This window comes from Peromyscus eremicus, chromosome 1 (assembly GCF_949786415.1).
Source record: "Peromyscus eremicus chromosome 1, PerEre_H2_v1, whole genome shotgun sequence".
NCBI classification, from domain to species: Eukaryota; Metazoa; Chordata; class Mammalia; order Rodentia; family Cricetidae; genus Peromyscus; species Peromyscus eremicus.
The window spans coordinates 50,327,149-50,344,792 of NC_081416.1; the positions used below are offsets into that span (position 1 = coordinate 50,327,149).

At 44.8% G+C, this 17,644-nt stretch overlaps 1 protein-coding gene across 1 annotated transcript; it reads left to right on the top strand.

The window, feature by feature from the left end:
* The first annotated feature begins 5,786 nt into the window (after nt 1–5,786).
* Nucleotides 5,787–17,322, top strand: Ms4a8 (membrane spanning 4-domains A8). Its single transcript, XM_059247169.1, has 6 exons — nt 5,787–5,987; nt 8,306–8,428; nt 14,166–14,225; nt 15,024–15,158; nt 16,514–16,627; nt 17,215–17,322. Exons 1-6 carry the CDS (start codon nt 5,787–5,789, stop codon nt 17,320–17,322), a joined length of 741 nt encoding a protein of 246 aa, XP_059103152.1.
* Nucleotides 17,323–17,644: the final 322 nt, after the last annotated feature.

Consider the following 17,644-nt stretch of genomic DNA (forward strand, 5'->3'; position numbering starts at 1 on the left):
CTCTTTCACATGTACCGTGAGCAAACTTACTATCCCTGAAAATGTTTAGCATTGCATTGGCAGACATCTGAGCATCCTTCAGGGAAGTTACAGTTTGGGTGTGAATTGTCTCTACAGGTTCATGTGTTCAAGACTTGGTTGGTCATCAGTCTTTCTATCTCTCCATGCTTCCTGCTCATCTCAAATCCAAACCAACAGCATTTCCTAGTATTGGTTTGGATATCTCCACCCCTCCTGAGGCTTCCCTCTCCTCAAGGTTTCTAGTCCCTTCAAGACAGTTGACACCATTTCCAGGAAGTCAATAAAAGGGAGAAAATCCCAACCTATATAATAGCTGGCTAAGTCTGGTCCCATAAGACCCACATGACCTAAGGCTTGGTCATTTACATGGCCCAGTTCATACACTTCTTATTACTTCCCTCAGTACAAGTGGTTTATATCATCCATCTTTCTTAGAGGTAGAAGCTATCAAGTTATTTTATGGAGCTAGACAAATTACAGGAAATCTCCTCTTTAAAAAGAAAATTCACAAGAAGAGCAAGGAAAAAAATGAAGAAAATGTATTGAATTTCAAGAAAGACTGATCCTACCAGACATTGTATAGAACCTCTATAAATGAAAATACCATTGAAGTAGCATCTGCATAGACAAGCAGGCCAGTGGTATGTAAGAAAAAACTCTCAAACAGAAATTGAGCTTGTTGCTAAGGTGGCATTTTAGTTCACTGCAGTAAAAAATGGACTGACTGATAGAATGTTCTAAGATAACCAAATAGCCTTTTGGAAAGGTATAAAATCAGGTTTATAGCTTATGCTATTTGCAAGAATGAAGTCATACAAGGAAATCAAAATGTAAAAGGAAAACTGGAGTAACATGTAGCTCAAGTGGTAGAGCCCTTCCCCTAATCTGTGTGAGGCCCCAGGTTCCATTTCCTGTACTGCAATTTAAAAAAGAAGTAAAACCACAGAAGTACTAGAAGGAAACAAAAGTGAATTTCCGTTTGATCATGGGTTTAAAAGGTCTTCTAACTGTGACTCAAAATCCTAAGTAATACGATAATTAATATATTTTAAATGTAATTTTTTTAATTTTTCAGGATTAAATTTTTTTAATAAGTCAAAATCCAATCACCATGCCAGGGTGATGAGTCAGTGAACAAAATGGCTGCTGAGGAAGCCTGAGGACCTGAGTTCAGCTCCCCAGCCCCTACGTGAAAAGCCAGATAAGGAAGCATGCTTCTATAACTCCAAGGCTGGATCCCTTTCCTGCCAGTCTAGGAGAAGCAGTGAGCTTCAGATTCAGTGTAAGACCCCATCTCTAAAGACAAAGCAAATGGGCAGGGCCTTATGAAGTCACACCACTCCTGGAGGTCTGTGAGCTGTTAATGGTTGCTGAGGGAAGGAGAGATATTTCCTTCATCCCAGCAGCTGTCCATGTACGTATAAGTAAATTCTCAACGGGTTTCTATAAATGATCTTTATTAAAAATATTGTTCCCTAGCACTTTGTTTCTTCCTATTCTCATGTGGTCTTCATTTACCATGGTCTCCTATTCCTTGTTCTCCCTCTCTGTTGTTGATCCAGCTGGGATCTCCCACTCACTCAAGCTCTCTTTCCCTCGACCCTTGCCCTTCACTACCCCCACTCACGTCCAGGTTGTTCATGTAGATCTCATTCCATTTCTCTGTCATTGGGCAATCCCTGTGTCTTTGTTGGGGTCCTGCTTTCCAGGTCCACAGAAATTCACAAAGATACCCCCACAACAGACTGCTGGCAATGGTCGAGAGACAGTCCGAACTGACCTACTCTGGTGATGGGATGGCCAAACACCCTAATTGTCGTGCTAGAAACCTCATCCAACTACTGAGGGATCTGGATGCAGAGATCCATGACTAGGCCCCAGGTGGATCTCTGGGAGTCCAATTAGCGAGAATGAGGAGGGTTTATATGAGCGAGAATTGTTGAGACCAAGGTTGGATAAAGCACAGAGACAAATAGCCGAACGAACGGAAACACATGAAATATGAACCAATGGCTGAGGGGTCACCAACTGGATCAGGCCCTCTGAGTGGGTGAGACAGTTGATTGGCCTGATCTGTTTGGGAGGCATCCAGGCAGTGGCACCGGGTCCTGTGCTCATTGCATGAGTCGGCTGTTTGAAACCTGGGGCCTATGCAGGGTCCCTTGGCTCGGCCTGGGAGGAGGGGACTGGATCTACCTGGACTGAGTCCACCAGGTTGATCTCAGTCTGTGGGGAAGGCTTTGCCCTGGAGGAGAATGGAATGAGGGGCTTGGCTGGGGGGAAGGTGAGGGGGGCGGGAGGGGGGAGAACAAGGGAATCCGTGGCTGATATGTAGAACTGAATTGTATTGCAAAATAAAAATTTTAAAAAAAAAAAAAGATAATAAATACAAATAATCTCAAAGCAAAAAAAAAAAAATTGTTCCCTAAAAATGAAGAGAGAGAAACATGAAAATAGAAGGAAGAATTACTGGTACAAGGAAGAGGATCAGCAGGAGGAGAATATGAAAATAATGAGGGGGTGACTATAACCCAAGTAGTATATAAACATATAAAATGTCAGTGTGAAACCTATCACCATATATAACTAATACATGCTAAAGAAAAGTTTGAAAAAATAAGGCAGAGAGCAATAGAGAAAAACATCCAACATAGACCCCTGACCTACAGACAGACAGACAGACACACACACACACACACACATACCCCACATGCACACACAATAAACAACTGCCAAATTTGGAGAAAATATCCCACAGATAAGATCTAATAAAGAGCTACCTACAACTGAACCAAGCTCATAGGAACCCACGAACTTTAGACCGACAGCTGTGGAACCTGCATGGGACTGGACTAGAACCCCTGCATACAGGAGACAGTTGCATAGCTGTGTCTGTTTAAGGGGCCCCTGGCAGTGTGATCAGGATCTATCCCTAGTGCATGAGCTGGCGTTCTGGGATCCCATTACCTATGGTCAGACACCTTGCTCATCCTTGATGCAGGAAAGAGGGGCTTGGCCCTGCCTCAACCAAATGCACCAGGCTTTGCTGTTCCCCCATGGGAGAACTTACCCTTTTAGAGGAGGGAATAAGGGGTGAGTGCGGATGGGGTTTAGGCGAGAAGGGGGGTTAGGTGGAGGGGAAGCAGGAGGAGGGATGAGAAGGGGATCTGTGGTTGGTATGCAAAATGAATAAAAAATTTTAATAAAAAAAAAAGCTAAGGGGCAAATCTGGTAGAAATGGGTATTCACAAGGTTTGGCTGCATTAGGTTTTTCATCCTTTTTACTTTCAATGTGCCTTGTGTGAGCCTGCCCAAAGCTTGTCCTGTGCTTTCTTCTCTCCTAGGCTTTGTCCCTTTCCATAGCCTCTGTCTATAATGTTCTTTCACCTGGCCAACTTACAAAGTTCTAGTCATCCGCTTGTCTCTATGTGCTCAGTCAGTTAGATTTTGAGTGTTTCTTATATGGCAACAGGAATTCTCAGCACCTGCGTGGTGGTTCACAACCATCTGTAACAGCTCCAGGGGATCCAGTGCCCCTCTTCTGGCCTCTGTAGTCACTGCATACACATAGTAGACAAGCATACATAAAGGCAAAACACTCATTAACAAAAAATAAATAAAACTTTAAAAATATATATGGGGGTCGAGTGTAAGTCTCATTTTATCCATTGGTTCCAACTTTTCTCCTTTCAGTTCAAATATCTAAGCACTCCAATGCCAATCAATCATCTCTCTCTGTGTTCTCCTGGGATCACTTATCTCTTGGTTGTGAAATTGATTTCATCCTGTCCTCTATCTCAGCCCAGTACATCAAGTACTGAATGCCCAGGTCGTTCTTTTGTCTCCAAGAGCACCCAGTATAACCTCATCTATCCATTCAGGCATCATGAAACCCTTGACAAATGGAACTGTATTTAATTGATTCCGTGACTAAAGCAGGAAGCAAATGTGGGTGTGGGAGCTCTGAACATCTGCTGATCCAGCCCTCGACCAGGAAAGAAGTGGAGTGGACTTTGGATCATTCTAAATGAATCGTCCAACTGTACAGGGCGCAGCCATTCTCTAGGGGAGCAAGTTTTCCACAGCAGAGAGTCAGGAACAGGAGCAAGAGAGACTTACTTGGCAACAGGCACAGCAAGGTGAGTGTCCATGATCAAGTATTTTGTATGGCTCACTGAGGGACAGAGATAAGGGGTTTGTGTCAAATGAGACGTGGGCAATGTAAGTGGATGAAAGGTGTTGGAAGGATGTATTGTACTCAGTTTATTGTGTCTGCTCCAAAAGTAGAGTGGAAGAAGGAAAGAAAATGTTAAAGGCATACAAACTCAGTGGGCAAGAGTTATTGCCACCAAGACTGATGACATGAGATTGAGATCTAGGAACCAGATCACGGTAGGAGAACATCAACTCCCACCAGTTATCCTCTACTTCCAAATGTGTGACATGGACACACACACACACACACACACACACACACACACACACACACACACAATGATAGATAAATAAATGTAACTTCTGTAATGGCCCTAGAAAATTGAGCAGGACAAAACACACATACACACACATGCACGCATGCACACTCACACACACGCTACATTGACAGTGGACTTTTCTTGAGCACAATGACCTCCATTTTTCTAATATGTACATGACATTGGAGAAGTCCCACTCTTGGTTTCTTTACCAAAGTCTAAGAGAATTGAACTCAATGTTCCCCAAGAGTCTTTCCACTGTGGCACTTCAGGATAGATTTCCAATCTATGCAAATCAAGATTGAAACACTAGGAGACATGCAAAAAAGGAAATGACACAGCCTGTCTTCTGTGATCACCTAACCTCTCTGGGCCTTACTTTATTTATCTGTGGGACTGGGGTTAAGATTGAAAGAGATGCCTTGTAAAGCATTGGCTACCTGGCATGCCCAACATGTCCTGTAAAGAAAGTTTAACATTGTCTCTAAAATGGGATTAGCGAATACACAGGGTTGAATTGCTCAAGAAAAAGTCATTCTCAGTTGGGTTTTTTGTTTGGTTGGTTGCTTGCTTGTTTAGTTGGTTGGGTTTTGTTGTTTTTTGTTTTGTTTTTTCGAGACAGGGTTTCTCTGTGTAGCCCTGGTTGTCCTGGAATTAACTCTATAGACAAGGATCTGCCTGCCTCTACCTACTGAGTGCTGCAATTAAAGGTGTGCACCACCACACCTGGCTTCATTCCCAGTTATTTTAAAGTATTTAATGTCCTATGTGCATGCATGTGCACAGATGCACAAGCACATATGTGCACATATGTATGGAGGCCACAGGTCTATGTAGGGTGTCTTCTTCACTCACTCTTCGCCTTATCTTTTAGACTGGCTATCAGCTAGCCCTAGAGATTCCCTGTCTCTCCTGGCAATAAAAACAATAACAACAAAGTTGTTTTTATTATTAATTATTGTTATTACATTATATTTACTTATTGTGTATGGCCAGACATGTGCCACTAAATGTGCTTGGAAATCAGAGGACAACTTTGGGGGAACCAATTCTCTCTTTCCACCATGTGAGTCCCAGGGACCAAACTCAGGTCATCAGGCAGCAAGTACCTTCACCTGCTAAGTCATCTCAAGGTTATAACGGTGCCAGAGATCCAAACTCATATCCTCATGCTTGTGCGGCAAGTAGCTACCGATGGAGCTGCCTCCCTTGCCTCTTGAAGTCTTTTTAAAACTGTAAAACACAACACAGTGATGAGTGATTCTATTGCACATGTTTTTTTTCATCAGCATGAATCCAATGACTCCACCAGGCCCTCCGGTCAATTCTGTATATGTGGTGGCACCCCACAACGGTTACCCTGTGGTCCCGGGAACTGTGACTCAGGTGCCTCTGTATCCAAGCAACCAGCCTCAAATCCACGTAATTCCTGGGAATCCACCTGGTTTGGTGACAGCGCAGAAAGTCTTGAAAAATGGCAAAGTCCTGGGGGTAAGTAAAAGTTCACTTTGTGAGCCCAAGGCCGTACTATAGAGGAAAGCAGGGGTTTGAGATAGATGAATAGAAATTCCAAATAAGGGGCAGCAGAATAGGATAGCCCAGTTAGTAAAGTGCTTAGTGAAGTGCTTGCAAGCTGAGTGCCATTCCTAGAACCCACCTTACATAAGCTGGCTGTGGGGATGCACACTGTGATCCCAGAACCAGGAAGGTGAAGACCGGCAGATTCCTGCAGCTCTCTGGCCAGCCAGCCCAGCCAACTTGGTGAATTCCAGGGTGAGAGACCCTGTCTCAAAGAAAAAAATGTAAATAGCTCCTGGAGAAGGATATCCAAGGTAGATGTCAGCCTCATTATTCATGTCCTTGCACACGCACATAACTCACACAAAAGATGCGCAGTGCCCAAGGAACCACACACTCACACTCATGCATGAACATACACATATATATACACATGTGTGCACACACATATATACATACATGCATACATAGATACATAAATACAAACAAAAAGAAAGAAAAGAAACTTCAAATAAAGCAAGTAGGGCTGACTTAGCAAAACCCAGGTCTGTTGTAAATCTCTTTATCACAAGGAGCCTCAGTATACAACCTTGTAGTTTTGATTTGAGTCATTTAGGAAAAAAGAATTAAAAAAAAAAAAAACAGCCAAAAAGCAGTGATCTTGAATGTAGATCCTTTTGCCTCTATGCATTTACTTAATATAGCTTAGGAAGTAAGAGTGTCCAACAAGGACAAAGTTTCCCAAAGGTGGAATGAAGCCCAAGGTTGCTAAATCAAGTCTTTGCCCAAAGCAAAAAGAAGGCAAACAGGCCAGACAAGCAGCAATGGCTGAAAGGCTGGCCTAAATAGCACAAGGGAGCCTACTTCATTGCGCAGTCCATGAGTGACAAGCATTGGTTCTGACCCAGAGCCCATGTTCCAAACCCAGCTCATGCTCTAATCTTGCTTAGAGAAGTCTAAAAAGAGGCAACTTGTATATTTAAAAGCCTCCAGTGGTGCATTTCTGAGACTTTCGCCTCCAAATAAGCCAAGACGCACAAGAAATGTGGTACCTCTAAGTTTATTTGTTGCAGTGTGGCTTGTAGAGACAGAAGGATGGACACAACCAAACTATCTATTCTAGTTTTGTTTCTGTTGCTGTGGTAAAAATACTCTGATGAAAAGCAACAGATGGGAGGAAGAAGTTTGTTTGGCTTACACTTTCAGGTTACCAGGGAAGTCAAATAGGAACTCAAATCAGGTTACATCACATTCACAGCAAGAGCAGAGGGAAACTAATACATCTATGCTACCTTCTAGCTCTCATATAACTTTCTCCTAGCCTATACAGTTCAGGACCCCTGTCTAGGGAATAGTGCTGCCCACAATGGAGGGGATCTTACTACATGAATGAGCAATGAAGACAATCCCCCCACATAAATTTCCACAGTCTATCCTAATCTAGATAATTCCTCATCAATACTGTCTTCCCAGGTGACTCGATGTTGTGTCAAGTTGACAGTTAAAACTAACCAGTATACTATCCATCAGTTTAACATTGGTCAAGTACTGTATTGTACTAACAACAAACAGAATGTTATGGAACTATGAAGGGAACAAGAAAGTTCTTTGTGCAATGATTGGGACTTACTCCGAGAAATGTTATTAATGTACCGCTAGTATAAACTTAAGGAAACAATATATATGCTTTTTACAGCAGGTCCTCAGGACACACACACACACACACACACACACACACACACACACGCTCACATGCATGCACATACACATATAAACATGTACAAACTCACACACATAAATACAAAGAAAATTTAATGACCCAAGGATATGCTCATGATAAAGCATTAAGTTAATAAAGTGCAGAGAGAAGCCGGGCGGTGGTGGCACACGCCTTTAATCCCAGCACTCGGGAGGCAGAGCCAGGCGGATCTCTGTGAGTTCGAGGCCAGCCTGGGCTACCAAGTGAGTTCCAGGAAAGGCGCAAAGCTACACAGAGAAACCCTGTCTCGAAAAACCAAAAAAAATAAATAAATAAAATAAAGTGCAGAGACAGTTTCTATATTACCAAGATACATGTTTGAAAAAGAATAATAGAAGGTTAAAAAAAAATGTAAATGCTTGATTTCTCCAGGAAAGGTTTGATTATAGATAGCTTTAATTTTATTATATTGTTTCTCATATTATTTTTTAGACCAGGGAAACCAAATGGGTATTAAAATATAAAGGAAGTAGAAAGAAAGGCAAGATCAGGGCTCAGAGGCAAAGGCTTCAGCTTGTGGCTCTCCTGACAGGCCATCCAGATCCTGATTGGCTTGGTGCACATTGGCATGGGCTCCATCATGATCACCAACCTCTTCGAGTACTATACACCTGTCTCCCTCTATGGAGGCTTCCCCTTCTGGGGAGGTGTTTGGGTGAGTAGCTCCAGTCTGATGCTCAGGGCTACTTTGCCAAGCTGTTCAGGAATATGGAGGTTCTTGCTCAAATGTCTTGGTTGGAGAAGGAGTTGGGATGGACTATAACAAAGTGCCATAGGCTGGGTAGCTCTAAACTATAGAAGTGTGACATCTTCCAGTTCTGAAGGCCACAAATCCAAGACCAGAATGTCAGCTGGTAGTCACCACTGCGATCTCTCCTAACCTTACAGCTAGCTGTCTTCCCCTGGTGTCTTCCCTTGGTGACTATCTTGTGTCCCCAACCTCTTTGCTGCTGCTGCTGGTGGTGCTGCTGCTGGTGGTGCTGGTGTTGGTGCTGGTGGTGCTGCTGGTGGTGGTGCTGATTGTGGTGGTGCTAGTGCTGGCAGTGGCGAGGGGGGTGGGTGTTTTAAATTAGCGTACAAAGTAATGGGTTTATTATGGCACTTTCACTCAGACTTTGTTCTTACTTGTCTTCTCCCTGGCACTCTCTCCTCTCTTCTCCCTGGCACTCCCTCTCTCAGGGAGCTCCCCTGCTCCCCTCCCACTTTACACCTTCCTTCCCCCAATACCTCCCTGTTTCAGTTTCATTTCTATTGCTGTGATAAAATAGCCTGACAAACAACATAGGGGGAGAAAAGAATTGTTTTAGCTACAGGCTACAGTCCTTTAGTGAAAAGAAGTCAAGGTGTTGGGAACTTGAGACAGCTAGTCACATCACAGCTGTAGTCAAGAACAAAGAGAAACGAATGCATGCATGCTCAGTTTACAGGCTTGCTTGGGCTCAGCTCATGTTCTCAACTCCTACAGAGTCAGAAACCCCTGTCTAAGGAATGGTGCTGCCCACAGTGACTTTCGTCTCCCCACATCAATTAACAGTTAAGATAATCCTCCCCAGACATGATCACAGGCCAAATAAATGTACACAATTCTTCATTGAGAATGTCTTCCTAAATGATCTAGGTAATATCTGTTGTATTTTAAAAATGGCAGGAAGGAGTCACACCATACAACAGGGCCCACTGGGAGGTTTATTGAGGGGAGAGGAGAGAAGAGGCAGAAAAGGGGGCAGAGTCTGGTGCCTGTGACAAGAGCGAAGGAAGAGAGAGAGAGAAAGGAGAAAAGAGATGCGAGGTGGGCAAGGCCCGCCTTTTATAAGGAAACATAGCCAATGCACACAGGAGGTGCTTTTAGTGGCTGCAGCTGAGGATATATCCTGTGAGGACCCTAGGGGCAGGCCAGTACAGATGCCTGAATGCTAACATTTCTCTCTTTTGTTTATTATAAAAAGGAGAAAGGGGTAGCAGGTGAGGCGGGGATGAGGGTGCCGTGTTCTTGAGATTGCTTCCTGCTGGCCTAGGGAGGTGTCAAACATCTTTGGGTAACCTGAGAAAACTAGGGTGTTGGCCACGTCCCGGGGTAGCTGGCTGTTTCACTTCGCTGTTCAGGCTCTGTGGAACCATCTGGTGCTTCTTGGACCTGGCAAGATGTTGTTCGAGGTGAATCCAAGTCCACTCCCCGGAGCTCACAAGAATTTTCTTAACCAGCACCTGTGGAGTCCTCTCAAGAGCAGCCATTATTGTGTGAAGATTCAAATTCAGCTGTTAGCATGGAACTTTCAGAACCTGTTGTAGATAATGGAGAGACAAAAATGTCCCCAGAAGAATCCTGGAAGCACAAAGAAAAAAATAAGTGAAGCAGAGCCAGGGGGTGGCTCCTCAGGAGATGGAAGGCCACCAGAGGAAAGTACCCAAGAAATGATGGAGGAGGAGGAAGAAATACCAAAACCTAAGTCGGTGGTGGCAACCGCCAGGTGCTCCTAAGAAAGAAAGTGAAAAATGCTCTCTCAGTTCCCCAACTGCCCGGTCCAAAAAATACTGAGGCCAGTCTCACATGCAGGGGAATGGTCAGAGGCGGGTAACCCCACCAGGAACCCCATTGTTGGTACTGAATGGAGGGCAAAGCTGTCGGTGAATGAGAAAGCAGATCTGTTTCAGGTGAAAGAGAGTAGATCTGCTGTGGGTGGAGCAGGCTGATGGGGTCCTAGCGTGAAGTGGGTACCTTTGGCGGCCCTGCCAAGGTATGCCGCTAAGCAAACACGCCACACACAACTGAGTTAGTGCAAGAGGTGTGAGGGAGGGGGGAGAGCAAAGAGTGAAAGAGTGAAAGGGAGTTGATAAAAGAAAGCTTGAAAGTAAGGGACCCCCTTCCATCTATTGGATCCATGGCAGAAGTTGCAAAGGTCCTGTGAAATACCAGGGTGCTAGTAAGCGGCCATTTTGATTGGTATCTAAGGAGAATGGGACCAGGTCTGACTAGAAAGGCAGATAGATAAGTTAAGCCCTTAAATCAAGTGCTAGATAGGGAGGTAGGAGCATTTTCCATGAATGAGGTAGAGAAGGTCCAAAGGCTGGAATCTCTAGCATCCCAGAGATTCAGCAGGGACCAACAAAGAGTCACAGCTGCTCAGTGGACCATCATGCAAAAAAGCAGGGGCCAATGGGCTAAGAGCCCGATTGAGACACAGACACCTGGTACCAGGACTTCGAGAAATGCCAAAAGGCAAGGAGAGGACTGTGCTCGAGAAATGAAGCCTCATTCATGGGAAATGGCCAGAAGCTGGAGGCTTACCAATCATCAGTGTTGAATGGAGAATCCCAGTGATCCATTAGGTGGCAAAGTAGGGCTGTTGCGGGAGGACCAGGTTCCAGGGTCCCAGCATGTCTCAGACTGCCAGGAGAGCCTTCCCAGTCAGGGAACCAAATGTTGTATTTTAGAGTCACACCATACAACAGGGCCAGCACTTCCTGTGTGCATTCACTGTTTCCTTATAAAAGGCAGGCCTTGTCCACCTCCTGTCTCTTTTCTCCTCTCTCTGTCTCTGTCTCTGTCTGTCTCTCTGTCTCTCTCTGTGTCTCTCTCTGTCTCTCTCTCTCTCTCTCTCTCTCTCTCTCTCTCTCTCTCTCTCTCTCTCTTTCTCCCTTTGCTGTCGTATTTCTTGTAGATCATCAACCCAGAAACAGCAGCATTTAACTCACAAAGAAAATGATACTGGAGCTAGGCTTTCAGGCATTGTTCAACACATACCCAGAAGACTAAGCTCAAAACACTTTTTTTGTTGTTGTTGTTGTTCAATAGTCAGTAGAGTCTGTGGCCCAGCAGTGGAGATGTCTAACTCACTGTTCATAGATGGGCTCAGAGGCCATTTTAGTGGAATATCTAGCATTATAGCTATGCATTCTTTTTCTGAAAAGGTCTGTCTGTGGCTTTTATTAGATTCTCAAGGTGATCTGTGACTCCACGAAAATACAATCCTTCCTGTATGCCAGTTTATTGCCTTTGGACTCTCTGACTCTTTTCCTGGTACCTCCCCAATACACACACACACACACACACACACACACACACACACACACACAGCTCTTCTCCAACTTCCTTTCCTTTTTGTTTTTCCCTCACCTGCCTGTGACTCAAATACATTTTCCCATAAATATCCAAACTCCAGAATGACCTTAGAAGTTGACCAATGCCAACCTTTCCTAGACAATAAAAAGAAAACAGGTTGGCACTCTGCCATCCCCATAGCCTCACAAGCCTGCAGAACCATAAGGATGTATCCTTCAGAGAACCTGTTCCGTCTTGCTCTGATCCATCTTCATGACTCAGTCCTCTTCATGACTTATCCTTCAAGGCTGCAGTTCTTTGGACTTTGAACTGACCTGGACGTGGACCTCAACCCTCTTCTCTCTCCCAACCCTCTACAGATCCCTGGGCTTGTAGATGGACCTGTGTTGAAACATCTCATAGTGTCACAGCTACTCACTGGCGTGCTGTGTCCTGTTAGCTTCCCCTGAGTGCCGATGAACACCAGGAAGTGCCCTGACATCCCAATGGCCCTGCTGGCCCTTAGGTCACAACTGTCTTCCCTTTGTCTTCAGATGTTTTGTTGCTGCCATTGTTTGTTGTTGTTCCTTGTCACTTTCTCACTCCAGCTCTGTCTTCCTAGTCCCTGTCCATTCCCAAAGACCTCCTCCAGAGCAAAGGAACCTCTCCAGAGGACGAACAAGAACATGAAAATCCAACTCTCCGCCCTTGCTTCCTAACACATTTCTATAAGGGAAAGGCTGTGAAATTGAGACTTGTTTCTCCAATGACAGAAAAAAATAGGACACTTTCCTGGGAAGGGAAGCAACTCAAATATTTTTTTCATTTTAGGTAACTATGCCTCTGCCCCAAGTGGGAGCACAGGATGAAGGCTAAGACATTGAGTCTGAAGTCAAGCTATTTGATCTCAAGCTTTGCTACTTGCTTGATGATTTTGAGTGAATTGTTTGAAGTCCATAAGCCTCATTCTGCCTGTATTTTCGAATTTGCTTTATTCACTTTTTAAATTGTACACATGTGTTTAATATACTGTGATTACCTCCCCCCCCATGTGTTTAATATACTGTGATTACATCCCCCCCCTCTTTCACCCCCTCCCCACTCCTACTGACCCCTGTGTTTCCCCAACTAGTCCACCTCCTACTTTCGTGGTGTTTGTTTTTTCTTTTGACCCACTGAGTTTAATTAGGGTTGCTTGTATGAGCATGTGTGACAGGGTATTTCCTGGAGCATGGCAACTCACTAGGGGCTACACTGCTGAAGAAAATGATATCTCTCCTACACCTAGATTTTGCCCATCTTTTTTTTTTTTGGTTTTTCAAGACAGGCTTTCTCTGTGTAGCTTTGCGCCTTTCCTGGAACTCGCTTTGGAGACCAGGCTGGCCTTGAACTCACAGAGAGATTTTGCCCATCTTTTAAAAGGAAATAACAGTGTTAGATGGAGAAAGGAAGATATGGACAAGATTGCTACTGGGTATGGGATGATGAGAATGTTCTCGACTTAGATTGAACAACTCTGTAAATATACTAAAAATACTGGGATTGCGTGCTTCAAATCAATGAATGGTAAGATGTGGATTTTCTCTCAACAGATCCATGTCTTAAAGCACCTCAAGTAGAACCCAGCAGATAGCAGATTGTGTGAAATCTTAGCTGCTCCTTCTCAGACCACCACTGTTATCACACTGGGCAAACAATGGCAGGTGATCCCTCAGCCACATTGCCTGCAGAGCACCAATATTGGCAAGAAATTCTCCCTTTGTGTGATGCTCAGCATCCGAGACTCGCATTCATTATCTGCACGATTGAACAGAGCCCATTCAGGCATGCAACAGGAAGTTCTAATGCTGAACTCCTATCTGAACACCCAGAGAAGTCAGCACCCTTTTCCTCTTCCCTCCAGAGGCCCACACCTCATGAATCCTGATATAGACCCTGGAAAGTCACAGATGGTGAAGATGTGTAAACAAACAGCAGGAAATGGGGTAACATCAATTGAGTACTATGAACAAAACACAGTACATATGAGGCATAAGTTATAACAATGACGCCTAAAAGGATATGAATGTCCACATTTTTTCAGATGAGGAAATAAAGACTTAGGTTATTAACTCACCAAAGATCATGTAAGTTTCAAACTAGACTTTAAAACCTGTTCTGGTGAATCCTAAAGTCCTGATTATCCTATCACTGTCCCTTAGCCAGTCAGCACACACACGTTTTCTACCATTGTAGAGCTGGGGTCCCCACAAGTAAGTCTGTATATGAGAGACTATCTGCCCTCAGAATCAGATTCCTAAGGAAGGGTATGCTGATGCCTAGCCCATGGTAAGTTCCCAATCTTGTGTACAAGTTTATCATTTCAGGATCTCTTTCTGTGGCGGCGGAGAATCAGCCCAATTCTTCTTGCCTGGTAAGTCACATTCTGAAGCTGTCTGTCCCAGCTCGGGACCTGTAGTGTCGTCGTGAGGAATAAGACTGACAAGCAATCCTTCCCTTACTCTTGCACCACCAAGACAGACCTAGGGCACTCACGTGCACGCTAACCCTTGTATATAGGCACAGACTACACACACACACACACACACACACACACACACACACACACACACACAGGGGGGCGGGGGGACAGTGTCAGGATGAGAAGAAAGACGGAGGGAGAGAGGACTAGCTTGCATAGGAGACCTTCACAGGAGGAGACACAAAGCTCCCATGCACTCAGGACACACTACACAGAGTATGCCCATAGCACATAGAGCAGGTTTCCAGCCATTCCTGCAGGGGCCAGTAAAGGTCCTAGAGCCTGCTTCACTAAGAAATCTAGAAACGGAACTCTGAAGAGCTACGTGGAAAGAGCTTTTTGTGCTTTGTCCCTAGCAATGGACCAGCGTACTAGCTCTGCTTCCTTGATGAGCAGGTTACCCAGAGTAACTGTCTCCTAGTGATCAGGATCCTACAGTCAGATGAGCTCTGTTGGAAAACATTCAGAAAGGGAAAGTTTAACCTATCTAGACATACCTTTCTGTACATTGTCCAGACTCATAAGGTGCTTCCTACCATTAAACTATGACTTTGATAAATGATTACCATGGTGAAGATGATGTGCGGTCTAATTTAACACAGTACAAATGGGGAGGGGTGCTGCCTGAATCTTCTCGTCTCAGCTATACTCAACGTCCTCTCCCACCTTGACCCTGTGTGTCTCCTCCAGTTGAATGGCAGCGTGGGCTTGAACATCTTCAGCGCCATCTGTTCAGCAGTGGGCGTCATACTCCTCATCACAGACATGAGTATCTCGGGAACATATATTTACCCCAGTGACTACCCTTACTACTACAACAACTGGGTGAGTGTCCTCAACCACTGAGCTATGTTCAAACCATGCCAGAAAGAGCCTGGCAGACCAAGCCTTCCCGCTGAGCACTGGAAGAAAAGGAAGTGCTTTTAGTGTCAGGACAGGGTTTAAAACCCTCGGCTGTAGCCTTTCCTCGGCTTTTACTGCCTTCGTAAAACAGTGCCTGCCTTGCAGCACTGGAAAAACTCAACGTGATGATGCACAAAACGCCAGCTGCCAACACTTTAGTAGCCCTCCACAGTTCCAGCCTTCCTGCCTGCTGTGTAGACCAGGGTCCGACAAACATTTTTTCCTCCTTTGAAAACTCCTTTCTGTTTAGTTTAGTTTTTTAGTTTTCTATTCAAAGTGCTGGGTTTCATCATTACACATACCTGTCATCCTCCTTTGTCCTCGATTGTCCCCTTCCCTACTGTCCCTTTCCACCCCCCTCCACCCTCCATCTCCAGCTGGTTCACTCTCTTCCCCCCAATTAGTCCCAGCTCTGCTTGCTTTCTCTTTTTTTAATTGCTTAAAGATTTATTTATTTTATTCTGTGTGTACACAGTGTTTTGCCTACATGTATGTCTGTGTACCACATGTATGCCTGGTGCTCACTGAGGTCAAAAGAGGGCATTGGGTCCCCTGGAGCTGAAGTTACAGATAGTTATGAGCCACCATGTGGATGATAGGAACTGAACCCAAGTCCTCAGCAAAAGCAGCCAGTGATGTTAACCACTGAAACATCTCTCCATCCCCTACCTCCCTTATGATGTTTTTCCCATCTCATAAAGTAGCTCCATCCTTCAGTTGCTGGAGACAAAACCGTGAAGGAGCCATTGACCCCTCTCTCTCACCTCACAGCTGGTTTCTTAAGGAATCCAGTTGGTTCTGCTTTGGGAATGCATCCAGAATCCAGCCATGTTTCCCACACTGTTTCCCATTGTAGAGTGGGTCCTAGCCACTGCATCTCTCATTTCAGTCTGTACCCCTGCCCCTGTTCCTGCCCCCCACCCCCTGGCACCCTGGCTTCCTCAAAGCTCTCTTCAGCATGGCATCCAGCCTGATCCCTTTGGCACACAAGGTCATGTGTATTCTTTACTCAACTCATTTTATTAAGAAATTACCCCAATGCAACCTTTTTTTGGCATTTCCTTAACCAATAACCCTCCTTCCCCTAAAGGCTGCTGCACTGGATGATAAAATAACCATTTTCTACCCACGCTTTAGCCTCACAAAGACCTAGGAGACATTGGTCCCCATAAGGCTAGGGGAGGGAGACTTTGCCAAGGCCACACAGATGCTCCGTTGCAGAGTCTTGTCAAACTCATAGCCCAGCACTGATGCCCTCAGATTTCTTCTGGTTCCAGACCATAGGCATGGCTCTTTCTGGTGTACTGCTCGTCTTCTGCCTCTTGGAGCTCTCCATTGCAAGTGTGTCTTCCCACTTTGGCTGCCAAGTGGCCTGCTGTCAGTCCAACAGTGTGAGTCCTGGGGCCCCTTGGTGGGTGGAACTATACCCCGAGATGATGGAAAACTCACAGGGTTTCTGTGAATTTTGTTCCTGCTAAAGAGGAAGAAGTGGAAGAATATCTACAAATCTCAATGTGTGTCTTTAATTTGCCCTTATTACTGAGGCACCATCATCTCTGTTGTTATCGCTAGGCTGGGTAATTTGCAAAATAAAGAGGTTTACTTGCCTCTCAATTCTAGTGGCTGGAGTATCTAAATAGCATTGCCCTGGAGTACTTCTGAGTACTCTCTGCCTGGTTATAACACAGCAGAGAAGGAAAAAGAAGAGTGGCCTAGTTGAGAAAGATTTAAGCATGTGGGGTGGCCTTGCTTTATTACAACATCCTCTTGTGAAAACTAGCCCTCTCCCTGAGTCAAGAATAAACACATTCATGAAAGTGGTACCCACAGCCTGATCGCCATCCTTCAGACCTCACCTCTTACAGGTCCCACCACCTCAGCCACACCATGCCGGAGTGTAGGCTTCCAGCAATGAACCTCCAGAGGACTACTCTAGCATTAGTGAAGTATGCACCTGCTGTATGCCTTTGTTTTTCAGGTGGATGTGGTCATTCCAAATGTCTACACAACAAACCCAGTGGTCTTCCCAGAACCTTCGAACCCAATACCAAGTTATTCCAGTGCAGTTCAAGACTCAAATAAGTGAAGCTGAAGATTCTAGAAGAATCTTTCACTGAGACCAAGTGACATCCTCCCTTGCCTAGGCTCCTATAAACCAGGTTCTTCCTTTCCTGACAAACTGAGCGAAATGTCTCTCTTACTGCTTACACTGTGGACTTGTGCTTCACTTCACTCCAGCAAGTCCTGATGACTCTCTACTAGAATAAGGTGGGAGATTGAAATGGATTAAACAAAGATGTCCTCCCAAGACAGGTGCATCTGTATGGTGATAGCTATCTCTACACCAGTCTTGGTGTGCACACATCCATGTACTCCCTAACTAAAGTAGTTTTCATAATAGAGAAATA